Here is a 21,521-nt window from a genome sequence, read left to right as displayed (position 1 = left end):
GTGGTGTGAACTGTTATGCATGTTTTCTACAGATACTCCCAACTCAAAGACAGCAAAATAATATAATAAATAATTAGTACTATTCTTCTCTAGGATTTATGACTTTAAAATGTGCCAGCACTCACAATTTAAAAAGTAATTAAAATAACTTACACATTTCCTAAATTCAATGCATAGAGTGACCCCTACTGGTCTGCCAGGCTCCTCAGCAAAGATACAAACCAATTAAACCACCACTCCAGGGAGTGAACCTGAGCTAACTTACACAGACAATCCTCAGATACAGAGCATACACACTTACTCAACTTCCAGAATCACCCCATGGACTTTTAAACATTCATTCATTTTCTAATGACAATTAATAAAATAACTGAATGGCTTGAAAAGAACACTTAGCATATAGAACAATCTATATAGATGAAAGCCACATTATTGAGAAATGTTTCAATTTCTTTCAAAAAATTTTCTTAAAACACATGCAACAGAAACAATCTTCAGTCTACAGAGGTTTTAAATCAGAAAAATGTATAGTCCCTGTATTTTTACCTTTAAACATGAAGCGTAATTACAACAAACCTCCATGAATCAGACTGTGTTTGCTCATCTTTTATACATAAAAAGCATGCCCACAGAAGTATCTAATTATTTGTTTGCTTTAATATGCAACTAACTAGTAAGCCAGGTAATCAGTAATGTGCTTTATCACCTAATACATTATTTCATTAACTTAATCATTCATGATATGTGTTACAGATTAGTAAGAGTATGGCTGTTTTATTTGAAGTGATGAACATTCTCTTATTTTTTATAAATGTATTAGACATATACACATATACTTATGTGTGAAATCAATACACACTAGGATTAACAACAACTAGAAAACAGCAAAGTTTATGCTGTGTGAATTTTAAGCACATTTCTTTTCAACATTTTAGTAACACATATGATTACAACATAAAGTATGCAGAAAACTCCCTAAACATTTCTGACTTCATTTCAGCCAAGACTGATTCCAAGAATCTATTAAGAGAAAGCAGTGTTTATTTCTACTCCTGAAGGAAACCTTTGCTTAGAAAGCTTATGCAATAGAAATAAAAATCCCTCCCTCTGTTTCAAAATCCCTGCAAACTAAAAACAATATTCTGTGGCGAATACAAATTTCCAGTGTGTCCAAACCAAGTCAGTCCAGTGTTGCTCACTATGTGCTCATACTGGGAGCTTACAAAGGACATCCCTTGTCCCCAGTGCCTCAGGAGTAGCTGGAACCCAATGGTAAAATGTGGACCATGTTGCTTCCCAGTGTCAGCAGCAAGTCCACCAGCATTCTGTCCCTCACTTCTCAACACCAGTCAAAGCTGATGCAAACAACTACAGCCAAAAGTTATTTTAAAAACCCCTTTAACCAGTTCTGTCTTGGCACACCAAATCCCCAGATTCAACAGAAGTTCAACATTTTACAGATATTTTATTTTTGGAAGCTATATTTAAATATTTAAAATGTTACACAATGGAGAATAAAAGAAAAAACAAACACGTAACATGCTATAAAACATTTAGGAATCCTGCAATTTGGCTTTTTTCTTTTCCAAACTACACAGTGAACTTTGCTATTCCTTGCATTGGAATATGTCTACTGTAAAAATATGTATTTAGACATTATTACATCAAAAAACTAAAACCAAAACAAACAAACAAAAAACAACAAAAACAAAGAACAAAAGAACCCTGAGGTTAAAAGTCAAGAATTCCCGTGTCAGAGAATTCAAGAAATAATGCTGATGATGTACAACTTAATTAATCCCTTAGGGCTTAATGTCTCAAGAGATAATTACAAATTAATTTCTCAAGACCTTGGCACTACTTAGTGAGCAAGCATTCCAGCATTGTTGCAGCTGGTCCTGCTCACACTTGATGCCAGGCCTGAAGCAAAGGCCTGGTCCACAGAGCTGTACCAGGGATTGCATTGGTTTGGATGGAAGCTTCACAGGTCATCTTGTCCAACTCCACTGCAGTAAGCAGGGACACTTCCAACTCAGCCTGCCAAGGGCCACCTCAAGTCTGATCTTGAATATCTCCAGGGACAGAGCCTCAACCACACCCCTGGGCAACCTGTTCCAGTATTTTACCACTTCCTCCTTATGTCTAATGCAAATCTAGCCTTCTTCAGTTTAAAGCCAGTACCCCACACCCTATAGCCACAAACCTTTCTAAAATGTCCTTCCCCAGCCTCCCTGTAGATCCCCTGCAGACACTGAAATGTAGTTGTAAGGTCTCTCCAGAGCCTTTCCCTCTCCAGGCTGAACAGCTACAATTCTTTCAGCTTGTCTTCATAGGGAAGGTGCACCAGCCCTCTGGTCATCTTTGTGGCCCTTCCCTGGACCCACTTCAGCAGGTCCATATCTCCTATGTTGGGGGCCCCAGAGCAAGATGCAGTACTCCAGCTAAGGTCTCACTAGAGCAGAAAGGAAGGGCAGAATCACCTCTCAATCTATTGGCTGTACTTCATTTAATGCAGCCCAGGATGCAATTTGCATTCTGGGCTGCAAGAGTGCACTGCTGGCTCATGCCCAGCTTCTCATCCACCAGTATCCTCAAGGCCTTTTCTGCAGGGCTGCTCTCAACTTCAACCAAATGCCAAGATGAGTGGTGCATCTGACAAGCACCTATTTGCCCCTGCCTTCAGGGCAATTAGCTTCATTTGTCCTAGCAGCATAGTGTTTAGGTCTCCACCACAGCAGTGTGCTCTCTCACTTCCTCTAATTTTGGATATTACCTTTTGGATTATTCCTGCCCTTTGGATTGCAAATATGAACTCAGAGCATTGCTTCATTCAGCAAAGGTTTTGGCAGTTAACAGCTCAGCAGTTCGTGAGTAACTTACACTAATTTACCTGGTTATTTCTAAGGTTTATAGCTTGTTTTCCTGTTGGTTAGCTCCGCTGTGAGCCCGAGGTGGTCCATTCTTGCCACCCGGGGCAGCACTGCTGTTTATTTTGTGCGTATAAGAAGTTTCCAGTTTGTTTCTCTGTATTCTAAGTTCTGATATTTCCAGACTGTTATTCTACTGTTTATTAGCATCCTGTTGTGTGTAATCAACCTATCATTGACTGGGCAAATGAACCTGAATCAAATTGGCTCCAAATTTTTTTTTATATTCCTTATATTCATATTTTATCATTTTCCTAGCATATCAATTTGATCAAAAACTGTATCCAGGTAACAAACTTGAACATGGAAAGTTCCATCTAAACATGAGCAGAAACCTTGAGGGTGGCAAAGCATTGAAACAAACTGTCCAGAGAGGTGGTGGAGTCTCCATCTCTGGAGACATTCAAAACCTACCAGGATGCCATTCTCTGCAACCTGTTCTAGATAAACCTGCTCTGGCATGGGAGTTGGACTAGATGATATTCAGAAGTCCCTTCCAACCCCTATTATTCTGTGATTCTCTGACCTGTTGGAGTAGGTCCAGAAGAGGGCCACAAAAATTATCTGGGAAAGCACCTCTCCTATGAAGACAGGCTGGAGTGGTTCAGCCTGATGAATACTCCAAGATTTTTTTTGTGGCCTTTCAATAATTAAAGGGGGCTATAAGAAAGTCGGAGAGAGACTTTTTAGCAAGGCCTGTAGTGACAAAAGAAGGGGCAATGATTTTAAACTGTAAGAGGAGATACTTAAATAGGGGATATGGAAGAATTTTATTCGAGGGTGGTGAGACACTGGAACAGCTTGAACAGCTTGCCCAAGAGAAGCTGTCCATATCCTGTCAGTGAGCTAAAGTTGTCCCTGCCCATGTACACCAAGAGAAGGGCACTAAGTCTATTAGAAATCCAAATTTCCTGTTTGTGATACTAGAAAATAACACAAAGCCAAAGCTTCAAGCCAGCTTCAGTGCCAGATATGCTACTAACATCAGGAGCCTGCTCTGATCAAACTACAGATTTTTATCTATATTAGTTTCAGTCCTGATCTCTGTACCACTGTGGAAAGCTACACTGTGACGGCATGGCTGAGTCAAGGATTTCCACAGTCAGCTCCTTCTCAAAGTGTGTTCTTACAGCACTTTGTTTCTTCTGACCCCCAATAGTGGCTGGGCAGTTTGTGCATGCACTGAGCTCTCAGCTTAAAATCACCCATGAAGATGCTGGTTGGAAATCAAAGTTAAATCTCCTGTTACTAATGCTAGGGTGATCCAGCACTGAGGCCCACTAAAGACTGACAGCAATGTCAGCCATCAAACTAGTAACTTGCTTTCCCTGGATAGTCATAAAGTAGTCCCTAGTGCTCTTCTGCAAGCTTGCTCATGATCTGTAAATGAAATCACATTTTACTACCTACAAACTAGAAGTTAAGAACTGTTGAGGTAAAAATGGACACTTAACTGAGGACTGAGTAAATGCTGACTTGTGTTACCTTTTTACCACACTTCCCAACATAGCCTCACCTCACTACATTAACACATACACAAACTGTCTGCCTGAGTCCTGGGGAAGAAATTATTTTTCACTGTAGTCATACTGATTGTTGGTGACAAAGATTCTTGCATATTTGGGATTTTAAAATCATTTTGCGTCAAACAACCTGCTAACACCAAGGACAGCAGTGAAATACAAGAGTTTGTATTTAGTATTCATGACAGATGCACATCACCATACTGTTGGACATCTAGTATTTTGCACCAAGCCCTATGGTTTCAGGTAGCACTCTTGCAGGAGCTGCAGAATATACTTCAGTTATTTTTCTGGTGTTAAGGGCAAAGAACTACAACTAAACATGAGCAATAAATGAATTACATACATAAAGAATCTATCTACCTACCTATACATGTTACTGGCTAAAAGGACTAAAATGGCAGATGGCAGACTACCATTGTGTTGCTTTGCTCTGTCTGTGACTTCTGGCAGAGTACATGGTCTGTGACACAATAAAGCACACAAGTTCTCAACAAGAAGCCACACAGGAACAAGCACAGAAGAACTTTAGTAGCAGAGAGTCATCATAAGCTCCTGCAGTGGGGCAGAGTCAAGGTCTGCCTTACCAGTGAACATGCAGGAAACAGTAAAAGCAGATGACACTGATCTTGTGAACACTGAAGCATACACTGACAAGCAGCCACTCATTCCACAAAGTTGTAAGAATGTGCTCAACTAACTCATTAAGCAACCGCAAGACTAGGTGATACTAAGTTCTGTAGACAGAAGCATGTAACTTGGCAGTAACATCCTATAAATCCCTCTGCAATACTCTTTCAAAAAATACAATTCTTTGACCAACTCCTGAAAACATTTTCGAGTAAGCAGCACAAACAGTTTGGTCTTTGTGCTGTTATCTCAGTCATTAGCAATCCTTAAAATTGATGTTCCAAACTTGTACAGTTTACCTTCATGCCCCTTCAGATGAGAGAGGATTATGGTGGAATGCTCTTCAGGTGTTAACTCTGGCAACAGCTTCCACATGGTTTTCTCCTCCTGCAAAAATGCATCCATCTCCTTTTTTAACCAACACATGAGGAAAAGATCTGGACTGGGTTGGCTAAGCCACAATCTAGCTTTAATATGCTACCCATCAGCAATTTAAACATTTAGAAAGCTTCCATTTTATGGCAGATATTATACACATCAAGAAGTGTACTGTGGGTAAGAGAGGAACTGTTTTTTTGCAGTTTCTTGAGTGGCTTATAGAGGAAGATGTTGTTCCTAATGTGCTGTACCTCCCTTCACTGCTGTGTATATTTACAATTATGGGAACAGATACAAGTAGTCCAATTCTGAAATACTAACCAAGATAAATATTGAACATAAGCATTTTACTGAGTAATATTAGCAGTGTTTAAAAAAAGGAAAAAAAAAAACCCCAAAAAAATTTTGATTTCACAAGTCCACTCCAAGCACTGCTGTCACCTCAAAATTTAGAGCTGGAAGCAGGAAAGAATTATTGCCTCCCAGGACGAACTTGCAAAAGGCTCTCAATTAAGATAACAAATTATGTTTCTACTCCTGCATGCAGAAACATAGATTGAAAAGTTCATCATCGTTTCAGCAACTGTTCCTATGTGAGACGCTCCTAAAGTTCTCAGGAGAACAGAGCTACTTTGGGTGAATTTTTAAGGCTTCTAGAAAGCCACAGAATCTGTAAGCTTTAAGAGACATGGGGATGGATACAGGTAACACTTTTGAAATAATACAAAGTACAATTGCCAAGTGTCAAGGAAGGCTCACAAAAAGAAGCTCAAGGAAGACTGCTGAGAGAGGGTCAGCTGGGCTTCAGAATATTCACACAATTTGCTTACATAGTTTTTTCTGCATAATATTGTCCAGTACTGAAAGACCTCTGCTCTTGGCAGAAACACCTGTCTCACACAGGTGGAGTTTCCATACCCTACCTACACCTGAAGGGTATTCTGATGCTGCAGTATCTTTATTACTCAGCACCATTTCATAGTTTTTCATACTTCTAGTGGATAGAACAGGAAATTGAACAGCATTAAGAACACACGCTCTTCAATCCACTGACTGACTGCCTCCTCCTATTTTTCAGCAGCTTTTATGTTACTGAGGACTGTTATGAAGTTCCTGCTCAGTGTATTCTTTTCAATCTAAACAAACCATGGTGTATTTCATTCTTCATACTGATCAGAGATACAGAAACCAGAGTAACACATCATGTTTCCTTCTACACTGCCTTCTCCTGTGGACATTCTTTCCCACACATTCACATTTCCTGGAATGCAGTACCTGAAATTGTACACAGTACTCCATGCTTAGTATACACTTCTTATAATTGACCTCTTTTTTACATTCTCCTGCTGAAACCTCAATTTTGCTTTGTCGGCAACAGCACGACAAGAGTGAGATGGCCATCTTGCAATGAATGGTGAGCCCCAGATCCTTTCAGGAATATCTGTTACCTAATGTGTTGTGCTACTGACTATTTTTTCACAAATACAGCACCTGACTCCACTCCCTATTGCATTAGCACCCTGTTTGTCTTTAATAATCCTTCCAACTGACAAAAATTAGTTTTAATTATATTCATATTCTCCAGAGTGATTCCACAGTCACTCCACCATGGCGTTGATGGCAAATTAAATAAGAAGACTCTTACTCTATCACCCAGATCATTAACCCACCAACTCATCTCTGCAATACAACCCAATAAATTCTTCCACTGTTGACATATGCTCTGCATATCAGCAGCCAAACATGTACAAACCCAGAGAGTATGTATGATATCTATGTTCTGCACCTGATCAATCCCAGGTGATTACACTGACCACAGTAGTTTGTCGGTTTGGATGTTTGGTTAGTGGAAATGGACTTAGATTGCCATCAGTACAAACAATATTTGTGTTAACAGCATGCTCACTGGATTTAACTTGCACTTTCCACAATCAACTACATATTTTAAGTAGGATGTAAGATGAAGCTATATTACTGATGCACAAACATGCATAAGCTGGCACACTGCAAGAATCTGTATTGTTTTAAGAAATCATCCTACAAAAATCTCCACCAAGGAATAGAAGCAAAACGTACTTTCAAAAATCGGTCTACATCATGCATAAAAAGAAACTTCCCTTCTTTTCTTGTCATGTGCAAGACTGAACAGCAAGTTTTGATCACAACCCAAAACTGAGGAATTGCGTAACACAACAGTATTTTGCTGAATATATTTATAACAGGAAATGAAAAAAATGCAGGCTTATTTTAAAATTTTGCTTAGCTATGCAAAGCTGCTAAGCAAATGTGGAAGCTCCAGTGAGAAAGCAAGTAGCAGGAGTGCACAGACTTGCTAGCGGGGTGCTCAGAGTTACACTGCTGTCAGTAATTCCTGAGGCAAAACTAAAAAGAAATAGTTTGTGCTCAAGCATTTTTACAAATTCCTCAGAGATACCATAAATATTAATAACAACATGTTTTAAACCAGTCTGTTAAATATTAAGGCTTGTGCATGTATGCTATAGTAATATATGACAACTGAATAAAAATCTGCTCTTCCCACAGGATTCACTAGAACAGTACTTTTTTGGTTCTCTAGAGAAACCCTTGTTAACCCAAACTAACATGGTCTAAATAACAAGATTCAATGAACTGGCCATTTTTAAGAACAGATTACTGACATGGCTTTGAATGTTTCTTAGATGAAATCAGTAACATTAACACTTTCACATTAATCGATTTGTGTCAGCAGAATTCTGGAAAGCCATGCTGCAGGCTCCAACACCAAAGTAGTAATCAATTAAGGAAGTCAGCTGAAAAAAATGATGTAAAGATCAGAGATGTCAATGGCAAAATAATCTCATCTCAATGGTGTCAAGGAAGAGTAAAAAAAAACCCCTCATATACTTACTTCATATTGAAGAAAGAAAACTATTCCAAACAAAGATTTAGCTATCCAATCATTTTCAAGTAACTACTGCAATTAAAATCTTTGAAGATACTCTTCAGGAATCTATATTCCAGACCATATTTATATAATTTTATACATGACAGATTTCAGTGTAAATTGTACAAACTTTTAAAAAAACCCACAACATTAAACAACATACTTGCTAAAGAAATTAGTACTAACTTGTACAAACAATTCACACAGAGCTAAACACAAAGGAAAGAAAAAAAAAAGGTTGAGCAGTGGAAATTAATTCGTATTTTCACACATCTTGCATGCTTTTCTTGAATATGAAGAAACAAAGCCACTGATTTTTAGTTATATATTTTATCTGTAAACAACTCTTACGCATGAAAAACTCTGCTTTTTCAGCTGCTAAGTTCTTGAACCTGCTGAGTTAGCAAGGATGTCTACAGTAGGGTGTTGAGAAGGGTGTTAAATACCACTCAAAATAGGGTTCTCATTTCTCCATACTCTTTGTTTGGCTATCACCATCATGAGGGCCTCTACCATGCTACATGCTATAGAAAGCTACCTGACACAATCTGTAGTGCATTCTTTACCTTCCACAAGCAAACCATCAGAATCTATTAAAATTACTTTACGCCGATAGCACTAGAGACATGACAAATCACAGGCCAAGAGTCAGATACCAAAGAATGTGTCTCAGGGCTTTGGGGCCAGGCCCATTTGCAAGCAAATGATATTGTGTGAAGCTGGCATGCTCAGTGCATGACAAACTGATGCAATTTCAGTACTGTCGGAGAAGCTGGGTGAGATTTCTCTGATGCTGGCTACGCTTAGTGTACAGAATTGTGCAGAGTTCCCAGATTTGAATCACTTGGGGCCTGAGAGGGCTTCGCTTGACAAGCCACAAATAATTACACTACACTCTTTCTATTGTACTCTATTATTTTGCCTCTTATCTCTAGGCTTTGAGCACTCATGAACAAGCAAGGTCGCTTCTATTTTGACCATGATGCACAAAACATTGTTCTTTTGTGATATGATAAATAAAACACAGCCCTGCAGACTAAACATTTTTATCAGGTCCATTTTCCACTTTTATAAGCAACAACAACTTTGGGAGCTTGTTAGAAGAGTAGAGGTTGGAAATAACCATGCAGGCAAGTTCATGAGCTTTTCACTTAAGAGTGTGATACAGCTATCTCCTTATTGTAAAAACTCATTTGAGAAATGGGGCATTAAGTTCTTAGCCTGTAACAGATAACAGTTATATCTGTGATTACTATAAGCAGGTTTTTACCCCCTTTCAAATCAGCAATTTTTGACAATTTAGTTGGGGAGTAGCAAAAAATAGTTTTGAATGTGCAGCATGTTGCAAGTTCTCTTCCAGACCAAAACTACAATAACTGCATTTTCTGTATCATTTCACAACATGTATTATTTAAACACCAAGGCAGTTAGGAAAGTTTTGTGCTAATGGTAATATCCTGGCCAGTGAACTTAAAAAGTGCAATGATATTCCTAACAGTAACACTCTGGAGGAAAAAAAACCCAACAACAAAACCCATGCATTTTCTTAGTTTACAGAACAATTTCTTCAAGTAAAAACTCCTTTTTTTCCCCCATGGTCTTGGCAAAAATCAAGCTTTTAGTTCAGTTACACATTAGAAACCACACTGTACCATTTTTTTTTCAGCCTCAGAAGTATGTTTTCTAAAGCTGCAATCACATACAAACCATCTAGTAGTGAAGGAAAAAAGTTCCAATATGAAGACTAAATACATTTGGAGAAAAAATTATTCTATCAAGTACCTTAAACCTGTTTCTGATTCCCAGTAATGTGTTCCTTTTATTTTCCCCATATAGATGTATTAACAAATAGACACCACAATTTAAAAGGAAAAATTTAAAGGACATCTTAGCTGCAAATGTTGGTCTTTAATTAGAGACTAAGTAAGAAAATTATTCAAGCCAATAGGGATTGTCATTTTTGAGAGGAGACAATTTCTATTCTCAGTAATGCCCCTACCAAGTTCTTAACAAGTCATTTTAAAACACATCTAAAAATACCCTTTCCCTCTTAGCAACTGGCACTAAGAATTTATGGCAGAACTTGAGAGAAATGTGGAAAGGGAAAAAAAAACAAAAAAACCCAGCACACACCTGTACTTCAGAATCTACTGTGTCAAACAGGAACTTTTAAAACATACAGAAGAAACAGTGCAAATATTGTACTCTGATCAATCGTACATCTACATTCTAAGCACTCTGCAAAAGGAAAGGCTTCTTTCTATTCAATACCAAAAACAGATGTTTTAGATTTTTAATGACTTTTTATGCTCCCTCACTACAATGTCAAAATGGGAGCTAGGTTTTTACAGGAAAAATGGATTTTTAATTAAAATCTGGCTTTTAAATGTTCTCTAACCTGCTTTTATGAATGGAGTGTTTTGGAGTTTCATGCAGCATATGTCAGCATGGAATACAATTTTTCTCAGAAATTCAAAGAAATCAGAAAAGCAACAGGCTAATAGATTTTCTGATTTCTAAGAGCACAGCATTGAGCTCCAAATTTTGGTTGCATTTTTTCAAATCTTCAAAGCAAAGCAAATATTTTTATAACATTTCCTGGCATTACTATAAACCTACCAGTCTGAAGGCACAGTCGGTATGTTTCTACATCTCAAAAGAACAAGGAAGTTAGACTGTAATCACCATCACAGCTTAACTACAAGGAAGACACATTACCAGGGAGTCCTAATCCTGGAAAAGAACTTGCATGCTAATTAAAGAGTATGAAAGGGAATCTACGTGTAAAGAAACAGACTTGTGCAAGCCAGAAGTAAAAGTAGTTAGCTGAAGTACATACAGTCACTTTTCATAAAACTAGTTTGTTGTAATCAATACAAACTTGCAGCAGAACAATTGATTGTTTCACCACATAATCAAGAGTGTTTGTCCTTATGTAAAAGATGATAGGAAAGCTTTAAATTTCATTAATTTCCAATTTGGAGATACTGCAGCACACAAATACCTTTTGCCCTGGTATAAAAAGGGAATCCACTTTAAAAAAGTGAATCAATTACAAGAGAGACAAGGAAAATAAATAATAAAATAATGAAGATCAGTAACACTTATCTCATGGTTTTCAAGGAAGACTAGAAGAAAATAGACTTCCAAAAATGCTTATACCATTTCCACTATATTGAAGAATTGAGTAATCAAACAATAATAATACAATTTTAGATAGATACCACATTTCACCAGGTAAACAACTTCTACCAAGTATAAGCAATGCCTTTCAAGAGTGATTTTCAAAACTGTGTACCACGTACACAATTCAACTGTCACCTAGAGACCCTAGTCTTCACTGGGACCCATAAACACTGTGACATACAAATAAATAATACACTAACTGGAAGATGCATTGGAGGTTTGGTTGTCATTTCTTATAAACTACTTACTCTTAGCTATACTGGTGGCAGCTTCAACATCCAAAAGCATCTTCTCTGTCTTCCTATTTATACATTTCAAGAACCTAAGGTTGTTTTGAACAGGAGGTGGAGCTCTCACTGCATCAGCAGAAGAATGAGAGGAAATTTTGTTTAGTGGAACTGAGGTGGGCAGTGCTCCTTTCTCATGGTATGCATTTTGTGTCCCATCTTATTTCAAAGCCTAAAAGTATCCAAGCACTGCACTTGTGTTATGAACACTTTATTGAAAAAAGAAAAAAAAGGAAAAAAAAAAGATTAAAAGAAGAAAAAAGAAGCACTAATTACACAATGTTTATTGGTTTATGAAATGTGAAATGTTTGTAACATGATGTACAGTTGAAGTAAAAATACTAAAAACTGTTCACAGAAAGAGAGCATCTGTGTTCTGCCTACAAGATCTTTATCATCAGGACATCTAAGAATAAATAGTTTGTTAACAGACTACACATACTTCTTTTTTCATTTCCCATTAAAATTAGAACACAACTTTCAAAAGGATTGATGACACTTCTGTTTTGTCACCAAAATTCCCTTCCAGAATGCTCTACAAAATGCTGGTTCAGCTTTCCCCAAGCCACAAAATATTCAGTCTTACAGAAAACTGAAAACAAAAAGCTGACACAAGTTCTCATGTAATTGTAAATGGGAGAAATAGTGGCTCCTTACAATAAGTGTATTCAAAATGCAGTAGCTGGAAAGTCTCCATTAGCACACTCCCATGGTGCATTACCAGTGTACCCTAGCACAGCACTGAAATTTTACCATCAAGTGCTCTGCCACACAAGCCTATCTTCTCTGTGGTTCTCCTCACTGCCAGGGCACCAGGAAGAGCCTTCCTCACCTTGGCAGGGATAGGATGAATCTCACTAGACTTTGTCCTCAGTAGCCTATTAAGTAAGAAACAAAATTAGGTCACTAAGCTGCACTATGAAGCACCCTCAATTTATTTGCTATTTCTTGTGAATTCAAAGATAATCATTATGAAACCCACAACATATACTCAGACTCCATACAAGTTATCTTTTTAATTCCTCTATATAAAAATTTCACAAAGAAACTTAGAAAGAGACAGCTAAGATCAAGGAGCACATAAATTAGCAGCACAGACAACGCTGTTTACAAAGCCTGCAAAAATTAAAACCTCTAAGTAGGTGGGTATCTGGTGGTATTTTCCAATGGATAATTTTAAATTGTAATGGTTTGAAGAATAGAACAGAACAGAATAGAACAGAATAGAATAAACCAGGTTGGAAGAGACCTTCAAGATCATTGCGTCCAACCTATCATCCAACACCACCTAATCAACTAAACCATGCAACCAAGCATCCTGTCAAGCCTTGCCCTGAACACCCCCAGTGACGGCGACCCCACCACCTCCCCCGGCAGCCCATTCCAATGGGCAATCACTCTCTCTGTGTAAAACTTCCTCCTAACCTCCAGCCTAAACCTCCCCTGGCGCAGCCTGAGACTGTGTCTTCTTGTTCTGGTACAGGCTGCCTAGGAGAAGAGACCAACCTCTGCCTGACTACAACCCCCCTCCAGGTAGTTGTAGACAGCAATAAGGTCACCCCCAAGTCTCCTCTTCTCCAGGCTAAGCAACCCCAGCTCCCTCAGTCTCTCCTCATAGGGCTTGTGCTCCAAGCCCCTCACCAACCTTGTCACCCTCCTCTGGACACGTTCCAGCAAGTCAGCATCCTTCCTAAACTAAGGGGCCCAGAACTGGACACAGTACTCAAGGTGTGGCCTAACCAGTGCAGTGTACAGGGGCAGAATGACCTCCCTGCTCCTGCTGGCCACACTGTTCCTGATGCAGGCCAGGATGCCATTGGCCCTCCTGGCTGCCTGGGCACACTGCAGGCTCATGTTCAGTCTACCATCAACCAGCACCCCCAGGTCCCTCTCCACCTGACTGCTCTCCAGCCACTCTGACCCCAGCCTGTGGCACTGCATGGGGTTGTTGTGGCCAATGTGCAGAACCCGGCACTTGGATGTGTTCAATCTCATACCATTGGACTCTGCCCATCTGCCCAGCCTGTCGAGGTCCCTCTGCAGAGCCTCTCTACCCTCCAGCAGATCAACTCCTGCCCCCAGCTTGGTGTCGTCAGCAAATTTACTGATGATGGACTCATTGCCCTCATCCAGATCATCAATAAAGATGTTAAAGAGCATAGAGATGTTAAAGAGAATTATCATTAAAAGTTTCCAATTATTCTAAAAAAAAATTCCACAGTTTGTTGTTAAAAAGTCACCTTTCTAAAACTGCTCCTGCAATACTAAATTAATCTATCACTGCTGTAGGTAAAAACCACATCTTCAGCTTCTTTAGGACTTCAATAGCCACCTAACATAAATAATATAATATACTGAGATTCTAAGATAACTTCATAAATGCCATGACATTACATAAAAAGGGAGAGGTCTATTACAGTTTCTTTCATGTTGGATTTTGAAGTCTGGTGTGTTCTTACTCCAGGGAAGTAAAGAAGATAGAAAGATAGATAGATAAATAGATAGATAGATAGATAGATAGATAGTTAACACTATTCTTGACATGATTTTCTAAATATCATGACTTGATACTGTACAGACAGAAACACCAGAAGAGGTTAAGCATGAATCGTTTGATGAAATAATTTCATCAGCACTAACAACTTGCTACAAAGTTTTACCACTACTATCTCTCAAAGATATAATGAAACTCAAGCATACCATCGTGATGCAGTTTTAAATGCTTTGCTACTTCCTATCTTTCTGAAAATGTAATTTTTTCATTGACACTGTGAATCAGTAGATCTTGGGAGAAAACTGGGCAACAGATGTTTTACAGTTACAGTTTACTGACAGTATGTGTCAACTCTTGGTCTTTCAGGTGGTAAATTGACATGGGCAATCATGCTGCTGCTTCTTTATCCTACTTCTGCCCCCTCAGGAATACATCAAAAGTGATTTCTTTCTCAGAGGAAACTTATGTGGCCCTTTCCACTAGGATTTCACGACTGTGAATCAGGGAGGGGTTGAGTAATTGTGCAACAATTAGAGATCACTGGAGCTCTATGTCTCTTTCTAATCTGTCTACACCCTGAAGCAGATGAAACACACAAAAAGGGAAATGGCTTTAACTGAATGTTATGTATACATTCAGTCAGATTCTCATTTTGGTTTTACCTCCTTCTTTCTGCCTTAGCTGCCTTTACGTGCACTAAAAATCCTCCACGTCTTCCCTGATATTCCTCAAGGTCCTGTAACATACCAAGTGATAAGTTTCCTATTACTTTCTTAAAGTCTATCAACAGGAAAACTGACTGAATGGGAGAAATGTAATCATCACTACTGACAAACACACAAATTAACAAAAAGAATAAAAAAACCCCAGTATTTTCAACAGCAGCAATCTTTGGACTAAATTATTAGGTCTCTATCTTCCATTAATACATGCCCCCTCACTGGAACAAAAAAATCCCTCAATAGTTAAAACAACATTTTCCTGACATCACAGAATCATTGGCATCTGTCAAAATTACCTTTTATGCTCCTTCATCTTTTCATGCAGGAGAGAAAACTATCCATACAGACCTCCTCTGACTCCTTTGTGGAGTAATCAGGACATTTAAAAACCCTCTATGAAGACACTGAGACATCTTAAAAAGTCTAATTGATGTAACAGACCTAATTTTTCTGTCTAACTTCCTTAAACCTGGATTAACTGGTCTGTCATTGATTTCAGTAGGACTTGTAACACAAGGCAACATATAGTGAGCTAGTACAAGCCAGACCGGTAAGCAAGAAACCTTCATACTGGCAGACTGCATGCTCAAGATACATAAGGCCTGTTAAGATTTTTTGCAACATCCAAACTAACGCAGCCCAGAGACTCGGGAAAAGGATTAGAATAGTAATGTTTCACAGTTTCTTTACATAACCCATTCACATGATTAATCCTTCTATGCTTTATAACCACAATGCTTATATATATTCCGCCATCACTTGCTGTTGTGGCTTATACTTAGGCTTCAAATGGAAGAGTATATAACAATTCCCCTTTTTGACTCACATTAACAGTAAAGTATGCAGAAATAAATAAGCTATACCAAACTTTAAGGTTCTGGTAGTTTTATACTTCCATAAACAAGAGTACAGCCTAGTAACTTAACTGCTTCTATGGCAGTAAACTCTATGGACTTCTGAAAAATCCATAGTTCTTTACATTCTTATATGCCATATCTTACTTTCACAACATTTGCAACTCCAGGAACAATTTGGGGAGTAGTATTGGAAGTGTTAATTAAAAACGTACTAAGCACATGTGTCAGTCAAGTATGCCCTCTGCTCTACAATACATTTAAATGTGTGTCACCTTGACCTGCAATATACCAGTGTAAAATTTTCCTGGTCAATATAAATCAAATGTACACTAATTTATTCAGTAAGTTTCCTAGCATCTGAATCAACATTAGAAATTTAACTAGTATTTATTATTCTGTTATTGATGAAAGGAGCATATTTAAATGATAACAAGAACACATGGGTGTCATTTCGAAGTTGAATTGTTCTCTAGGGACATCCTTAGTAAGCGTCTACATTTAAAGGTCATTCACTGCCAAATTATGAACAACTGTTGCATTTATTAGCACAGGCTCAATAGTTTGGAAGGTAGTGTCATCAATTTAAACTGACAATGAGATCTAATTGTTCACAAGGAAAACAGACATTTTCTTATTCTGTTTCATCTTTGTAAGTATACTCCAAACAAAAATGGAACAAGTGCAAGTTTACCCTTTTTATTTTTTTGAGTGGGGGAAGGTATTGTGCTGATGGGAAAAAAAATCTTTGCAGGTTTTATATCAGAGAGAGAGTGTTTCAATAAAGCCAAGCTCCTGAAACAAGACCAAAAGAAGTATATTTCACATTTACTATGTTGACGGAGCCCTGTCTCAGGTGTTGCTTCTAACAGCTAGCTGGTGGCTGATGGGTCTCCGCCCATTCCACTTTCCCAGTTCTGCCTAGAAATTAGTCTGTAACAACAGGGTTCAGGGAAAGTAAGCTGGAAACAAACCAGTAAGTTGGTAATGAAATTCCTTAAAGAAAAGGACAAACACTCTTTTTGTGTCTTTCCTTCTCAGGCAGTGATAATGTGAAGGGGTAGGCTGAATGCAAAATAAACTGGGTTCTGTTCATCTACAGATGAACCAGAAACCCAAATATGTCAGGAAAATATGTTTCAGTACGCATGATGAGCCACTGTAAAGAGGAAGGAGTCTCCTTCTCATTTCATGTAGAAGGTCACCACCATCACTGTTTCTAGCACAGAAAAGATGTACATCACCACACTTCTCAAAAACTCCTTCTTTAACCTTATTTTTAAGCAATGGCCCCTGACAGTCACAGTGCAGATGACAACCTCTGTAACTGTCTGATGCATTATTGGGCTGCTGAGGAATTAGCATGTGACAAATCTTCTATCTGTTGCAAGATCCATGGTCCTTTTCTGCTACTAATCACATCATCTCTGATAGATCCTTGTTCCGGGTACTCAAACAAACAAAAAACAAGCAAACAAAAAACCAAAAACAAAACCACCACCAAACCACAAACCAACCAACCAACCAAAATCCAACCACGTATCACTCCTGGGAAAGAGAACAGCAAAAGATCAACTGTGTAAAGTAGCACTCAGATTCATGGCACGGTTTCAGTTGCAAGGGCTGTTTAAAGGACTAGTTCCAAACCCTCCGCACTGAGCAGGGACACTTTCATTAGACTGGGCTGCTCAGAGTCCCTTCAATGTTTTCAGGGTCAGGAAATTTACCACCTTTCTGGGCAATCTGTTTCAGTGTCTCACCAATCTCATTGCAAAAATTTTTTCCTTACATCTAGTCTGAATCTACACTCTTACAGCTTAAAAATCATTACCCTCCTCTCCTATCACAACCAGCTGTGCTAGAAAAGACTGTCCCCATCTTTCTTATAGGCCCCCTGTAAGCACTGAAAGGCCACAAAAATGTCTCACCAAACCCTACTGTTCTCCAGGGTGAACAACCCTCACTCTCTCAGTCTGTCATCACAGGAGGGGTGCTCCAGCCCTCAGATAATTTTTGTGGCCCTTCTCAGGACCCATTCCAACTGGTCCATCTCTTTCATATGCTGAAGACACCAGAGCTGGGCACAGTACTCCAGATGCAGTCTCACCAGAGCAGACTCAAAGGGTAGAATCACCTCCTTTACCCTGCTTGACTACACTTCTTCTGATGCAGCCAAGGATATAGGTGATGTTTTGGGCTGCGAGTGCACATTGCCAGCTTGTGTACAGCTTTTCAGTCATTAGTACCTGCCCCGAGTCATTCTCCACAGGGCTGTTCTCAACCCCTTCATCCCCCAGCTTGCATTGATACTGGCGCTTGCCCTAACCCAGGTACAGCACATTGTACTTGGCCTTTTTGCCCTCATGATGTTCACAGGGAAACATTGCTCAAGCTTGTCCATGTCCCTGTGGATGGCATCCCCTCTCTCAGGTGTGTTAACTGCACCAGTCAAGATGGTGCACTCAATCACACTATGTCAATGATGAAGATATTAAACACCACTGGCTCCAGTACAGACCCTTGAGTGACACTACTTGCAACTGACCTCCATCTGGACATCAAGCTGTTGACTGCTAGCCGCTACATGTGATCATCCAACCAATTCTTTATCCACTGAGCAGTCCAACCCATCCAACGTTTATTTCTCCTATTTAGAGAAAAGCATGCTACAGAGGACCATATCAAAGGCCTTACAGAAGTCCAAATAGATGATGTTCATATGTCTCCTCATGTCCACTGATGTAGTCACACCATTATAGAAGACTACTGGGTTGTTCAGGCAGGACGTCCATGTCCTCCATAGTTTCTAGGAGGATCTGGCTCCATGATCTTGCCAGGCACAGAGGTGAAGCTGACAGGACAATTGTTTTTTCTGCCTTTTGTAAAAATGGGCACGATGTTGTCCTTTTTCCAGTCACTGAGGCCTTCACTTGATTGCAATGCCTTTTCAGATACAATGGAGTGGCCTAGACCAGTAAATTGTGTCAGGACTCTGGGATGCATCTTACCAGATCCAATACACTTATACGCCTACAGATTCCTCACGTGGACACAAACCTATGCTTTTCTTAAAGTGGGAAGGACTTCATTCCCCCAGTCCCCGTCTTGCAGTCCGTCAACTCAGAAGTGAGCCTGCAAGTGAAGACTGAGGCAAAGAAGTTAAGTACCTCAGTCTTCTTGTCCACTGTTACCAGTATACCAGTTGTGCTCATCAGAGGGGTACTGTTTTGAACGGTAATACTATACATAAGACTAATGATGCAAAATAACTGAACTACCAGTATAATTTCATATGGAAAAACATACTTCACTCAGATACACTGCACTAGTCCAGGACTGAACCCATCCCCTTTAATTTGAAGGTTACAATTCAAAGAGATTCAATACTTCAGTGTCACTTCCTCTGCTTATCTCAACTTTTTTAATTCATCAGATTCAGGCAGCACAGAACTGGTGAAACATCTACTTAATCACAAAGTCTTCTGCACTCTGCAGTCCCCACTTGCTTGAGAGAAAGAGGTCTGCAATAATCAGTAACACTGTAATAATCAAACATTTTCACTTCCAAGATAATTTTCTTGAAACACTCCCAGAAAGATACAATTTAATTTCTGATTTCTCTGAAGTATACACATCTTAGCATTACTAATTAAATAATTCCAGTACATAAAAAATGTACACTGTACATAAAAAATGTACAGTGCTATTAAAAAATATATGTCTATTTGTGTGAAACACACATCTTAGAAATCATTGTTACTTCAACTAACCCACTCAAACTGGGACATGCTGGCACCAGTTTGTGCTATCGTAGCCACACTCACTCAGAATATTTTACAACCAGACATGCTGTAGAGAGTGATTTGTATTTAAGTTCAACTAAGAGACTGTAATGTTAATGCTGTTACATCCTCATATTAGCACATATAAAGTGGTTTATGAGGTTTGTGAATACTTGCCAATACTGAATATCAAGTAATACACATTAGCATCCCGTAGATGCACTTGCTTCATGCAACTCAGTCAACATGGATCAATCTTCAGATAATTCTGTAACATTAGATTTTCTTCCTAGCATTTCTTTAACACTTCAAAACTAGTGGATAAGCAGCTGACCAGGGTTCTGGACCATGGTTTTCCCAAGAAAAGTTCAATCCACTGAACAATGACATCCATTCTAAGCTGATATTCTATGATTCTGTGATGAATAGGTTTTTAAAAAGACATTATTTTTGAACACCAACATTCAGTTAAATGCCTTTTAATTTGGTTCAGAGCATCTCCTGTCTCCACCTAGCAGCATGTGGAAAAGTATTGTTGCCCAACAGCTCCATGGGATGAAAAAAACACTGAAGTAGAAAGGGACCTCTGAAAAGTCTGTAAACTAACTCCTCTACTCAAGCAAGGTCACATACAGCAAGCTACCCAGGACCATGTCCAGACAGGTTTTGAGACCCTCTCAGGACAGAGACTACAGTCCTTTGGGAAACTTATGCCAGTGCTTGATCACGCTAATGGGAATTAAATGGTTTGTGGTTTTTTCTTTTTTTTTTTTTTTTTTTCTTCTATTTAAGTGGCATTCCCTCTGTATTTGGATGTGTGACTACTGCTACTTGTTCTGTCACTGGGCACCAAAGAGAAGAGTCTGGCTCCCTCTTCCCTCCATTCCGATTATTGGTACACAGCAAGTAAGTCCTCTCTTCTCCAAGTTCTCTCACCGCTCTCTGTCTTTCGTTCTGCAAGACATTATGAAGCTTCAGGCCATTCATCATTTTCGGCCCTACGCTGCAATCAATCCAACTTCTCCGCTGAGGAGTCCAGACCCGCAACCTAGCTGTGCCTCCCAGCAGGGCCAGGCTCCAAGGGGTCTCTCACTATGCCCATAGCATGCTCTGTTAGCCGCTGTCGTCACTACTCCAGCGCGCGAAGCTGGCGTGGGGCAGGAGATGCCTGACGTGCCCAGCCCACTCCTCCGGCGCTGAGGAGGTCTGGGCATGGTAGCGCAGGGCAGCCCCGGCCCGCCGGCCCCTCAGGGCCGGCACCTGCATGGCGGCCTGACCCCTGACGCATACACCGCTCGCGCCCCCACCCCCAACATACTGCCCCCACGAGGCACTGGGGTCTCCCGCCCCACCGCCCCTCACCGTGTAGCCCCGCTCCAGCTCGCTCTCCTCGTAGCGGAAGGAGGGGATGTACACCTCCATAGCGGGGCGGGCCCGGCCGGGCTGCGCCTGGGACGCCGATTCCCCCTCAGGGCCGAGGCCTCCCGGCGAGCGACGCCGCCGCAGCCATCTGCACACAGCACGTGACGCCGCGCACGTGACGTCGTGCCGGGCGGGGCTGGGCTAGGCGAGCGACCCAGCCGGTGCTCTTCAGAGCGTGATAGTGCGCGCGTCCGCAGGAGCGGCGGGGGGCTGGCACCCTACCCTGGCACAAGCCGCCAGGAAGGAGCAGGCTGGGCGCGTTCTGTAAATGTGTGTGAGGAAACGGTGACTGCGGGACGAAAGGACGAGGTGGCTGGCACGCCGCCGTTCCCCGGGGTAGGTGCGTTCGGGATTGCCCGCCGGTCAGCAGAGCCCCTGTGCCCCGTCACG

The 21,521-nt window shown here is 40.2% G+C and overlaps 1 protein-coding gene across 1 annotated transcript in view; it reads right to left on the bottom strand.

Annotated features, from left to right (window-relative positions):
* Window positions 1-21,235, bottom strand: part of SNX24 (sorting nexin 24) — a 105,333-nt gene extending 84,098 nt beyond the window's left edge. Inside the window, exon 1 of the mRNA XM_054178566.1 lies at window positions 21,072-21,235. Coding sequence (XP_054034541.1) covers window positions 21,072-21,131 — 60 coding nt within the window. The 5' untranslated portion in view covers window positions 21,132-21,235. The remainder of the gene's footprint in view (window positions 1-21,071) is intronic.
* Window positions 21,236-21,521: the final 286 nt, after the last annotated feature.

The sequence above is a fragment of the Dryobates pubescens genome, chromosome Z (assembly GCF_014839835.1).
Source record: "Dryobates pubescens isolate bDryPub1 chromosome Z, bDryPub1.pri, whole genome shotgun sequence".
NCBI lineage: Eukaryota > Metazoa > Chordata > Aves > Piciformes > Picidae > Dryobates > Dryobates pubescens.
Note: the sequence above shows the minus strand (reverse complement) of the source record. Positions and strands in the feature narration are given on the sequence as shown.